This window comes from Octodon degus, unplaced genomic scaffold (assembly GCF_000260255.1).
Source record: "Octodon degus isolate 3935 unplaced genomic scaffold, OctDeg1.0 scaffold00005, whole genome shotgun sequence".
NCBI classification, from domain to species: domain Eukaryota; kingdom Metazoa; phylum Chordata; class Mammalia; order Rodentia; family Octodontidae; genus Octodon; species Octodon degus.
In genome coordinates, this window is record NW_004524581.1 from 23,216,354 (window position 1) to 23,219,552 (window position 3,199).

General features: G+C 50.8%; 1 protein-coding gene and 1 long non-coding RNA gene across 3 annotated transcripts in view; one reads left to right on the forward strand and one right to left on the reverse strand.

Moving 5' to 3' along the window:
• The window catches only part of Rpl7l1 (ribosomal protein L7 like 1), a 6,489-nt gene extending 5,780 nt beyond the window's left edge, over positions 1–709 (reverse strand). For both annotated transcript variants that reach the window (XM_023719866.1, XM_023719876.1), the window contains exon 1: positions 614–709. In XM_023719866.1, coding sequence (XP_023575634.1) covers positions 614–627 — 14 coding nt within the window. In that variant the 5' untranslated portion in view covers positions 628–709. The remainder of the gene's footprint in view (positions 1–613) is intronic.
• LOC111817841 overlaps positions 687–3,199 on the forward strand; it is a 27,875-nt gene continuing 25,362 nt past the window's right edge. The window contains exon 1 of the long non-coding RNA XR_002821940.1: positions 687–765. This is a non-coding gene — a long non-coding RNA (uncharacterized LOC111817841). The remainder of the gene's footprint in view (positions 766–3,199) is intronic.

Below are 3,199 nucleotides of genomic sequence, written 5' to 3' on the forward strand. Positions count from 1 at the left end.
GGAGCCGGGAATGGTGGCTGAAATCCGGGCATTTAAGGAGGGCTAGTCTTGAGCTGCAGGCGAGCATAGACAAGTGGGTGAGTTCTAGGCCTGCCTGGTTTATTAAGCGACAGTTAAAGAAAAAAAGGTATGAACCCGTTGTCTTGAGTTCGCATGTCAAAAGCTGTTAACTGTCGCTACCAGTTGTGAAATCAGGTAAAACCCCGCGGTGTTGCTACACAAGGGGCAGGCAGAATACTGGAGGCTGTGTGCGCCCAACTGATTCTGTTTTTGTACAGGGAGTCGAATTCAGGACCTTGCACTTGCCAGGCAGGAACTGTGCCGCAGAACTCTCTCCCTGTCCCGTGCACCCAACCCTAGCACTCTCCCAGAACTCTGTAAGCACTCGCCCCTCCGCGCTTCACTTTCCTTATCCGTCGCCTGTCCTCGACTCTCGAGGTGACCCGAATTAGACGGCGGCCCTCTCTGTTCGTCCCTTCTCTACATTTCCTCACGCCCCACCGCGGCCCTCTGTAACCCGCATCTATCCTTTCCTATCACCAAAGTAGTAAACGCCAAGGATGGCATCGGATACTTAAGCCCCCACTCCACAGATCCAAACTCCCAAACTTACTCTTCTTCCGCCATCTTTCCGGCGTAGGGCTACTGCTCATGCGCACGCCCTCCCGTGAGGAAAGAGCGGCTCCGCTCTGTTCACTTGACCATCGAGACGGCTTCTCTAGCTCACGCTGGAGGACTCGGACAGCCTCCGCCCATTTAGCAACAGTAAGTCTTCTTGAGAAGTCTCGCTCGCCATATGATTCACGCCAGAAGGGCGCAGAGCTTCTTTCCCACCCTTTCCATTTTCAAAATCCAATTATTTTCGTTTACACTACATTCTCGAGCTTCTGGTCGTTTGGCTGGGATTAAGACGGTTCCCACGATGCTCCACTGCTTCCGCTGCCGCGCTGCGCTTCCGGCTCGCTCTGCGCTGCGCGGCTCTGCCGAGAGGCTGACCGCGAGGGACAGTGTTTTCTCTGGACAGGGTGGCGTGCGACTTGGCTTTGGCTCTCGTATGTGGTGGGGGGTGTTTGTAGTCTGCATCGGGTGCTAAAGAAAGTAGCCCCCCGTGAGCGCAGGGCCAGATGCCTGTAATCCCATCTCTCCGGGAGGCTGAGGCAAGAGGATTGACACAAGTTTGAGTTCAGCCTGGGCAATTTAGTAATTTAGTAAGAATCTGCTCCAAAATAAAAAAGGGGGTGAATACACAACTCAGTGCAAAGGCAGAATGTATTTTTTTTATCTTTTTTTTTTTTTTTTGGCGGAACTGGGGATTGTTTTGTTTTTTAAGGTAGGTCCTGGGATGCTTGCACTGTGGAACCACTGGCAAAGATCTTTTTTTTTTTTTTTTTTTAATTTTTTTTATTTTTTTGGTGGAACCGGGGATTGAACTCAGATCCTTGCGTTTGCCAGTCAAGCGCTTATCCTACTGAGCCATCTCCCCGGCCCATGGCAAAGATCTTTAAAGGAGGTTATTTTATTTTATTTTTTTATTTTAGGGAGGGATCTACAGGGGTTCAGGGTCTCTCATAGTGATCTTCCTGTTTACAGCCTCCCAAGAGCTGAGATTACTGGCTCATGCGCCATGCCCAGTCTCAAGTGCTGTCTCAGTGCGCTGCTGGGGCGCGGCCAGCAGGCAGGCCTGGGATCTAAACCCCGAGCCCCAGCGCCTGCTTGCAGGTACTTTAATCTGCTGAGCTGTTTGACCAGACCTTCGCTTTGTATTTTTGAGTCGGAGTCTTACTATGTAATCCAGGCTGGTTTTGAATTCTCTGTGTGGCCCAGGTTGGCCCAGAATTCATGGCAATCCTCCTGCTTCAGCCTGGGATTACAGGTGTCTACCACTATGCCGGTCTTTTTCTTTTTTTTTTTTTTTTCCTTTTTGGCAGAACCAGGAATTGAACTCAGGCCCTTGCACTTGCCAGGCAAGCACTTACTCTACTGAGCCATCTCCCCAACCACAAGACAGGGTCTTGCTATATAGTTCAAACTGGCCTTGAACTCATTATGCAGCCCAGGCTGGCCTCAAGCACAAACTGATCCTCCTGCTGGGTGTACCACCATCCCCAGCTGGACTACACTTTGACTAACAAAGTGTAACCATTACACTTTGAGTAATGGCTTTCCTTTCTGTGCCTGGTGCCCTGTCTTAGCCCTTGCTGCTGGGGGCCCTGAGGGGGCGGTTGCTTGAGTCAGGGGGTTCAGACCATCCTGGGCAACACAGGGAGACTGAGTGTCAAAGAAAAAAAAAGAAGAAAACAAAAAGAATTGGGCTAGGGTGTGGTTCAGTGACAGATCACTTGTGGAACGCCTGTGTTTAATTCAGCCCCGGCCAAAGGTGCTTTTTTTGGGTATGTTCTTGGTTTTGGTGACACCTCAGTCATCACTGACTTTGAGTCTACCTCCTGTTTCTCAGTGCTGGCGCTATTGACATTTGGAGCCAAGCAATGCCATTATTTGAACAGCACCTAAAGGCACCCCTGGACATGTGTGTGTGTGTGTGTGTGTGTGTGTGTGTGTGAGACAGGGTCTTCTCACCTGGCTGGCCTTGAACTCACTTTATAGCCCAGGCTGGTCTCCAAGTTGTGAGGATCCTCCTGCCTCAGCTTCCAGAGTTCAGGGAGTGTAGGCGTGGGCTGCCACACGAGTAGCTCTTGGTGGACAGGGAACTTGCCATGCTTCCTCTGTGCCTTCTGCAACACTCTTACAAGGAGGGACTGCTTGCTGTCTGCCTGTGTAAAGCTGGGATGCAAGGTGTTACTGTGCTGAGTGTTAACTAGTCCACCCCAAAGGCAGTGCGTAGGTCGGGCTGCTTAAAACCTGATGGAAGGGGCCGGGGAGATGGCTCAGTGAAGTAAGCGCTTCCCTGGCAAGCGCAAGGGCCTGAGGTCAATCCCCGGTTCTGCAAAAACAAAACAAAACACCTGATGGAGCCAGGTGTGGTGGTGCACGTCTGTAATTCCAGCACTCAGAGGAGGCAAGGCAGGAGGATTGTTGCAAGTTGGAAACCTGTCCCCCAAAAGACCAAAAAACCCTTAAAAAAAAAAAAACCAACCTGATAGATAAAGGTGAAGAAGACTGCTGCGCAGAGCTTCAGCAAGTGGCCGGGGGCTCATTCGCCCTGGTTCCTACCACGCATCTTACTTTATTTTTTTTATTT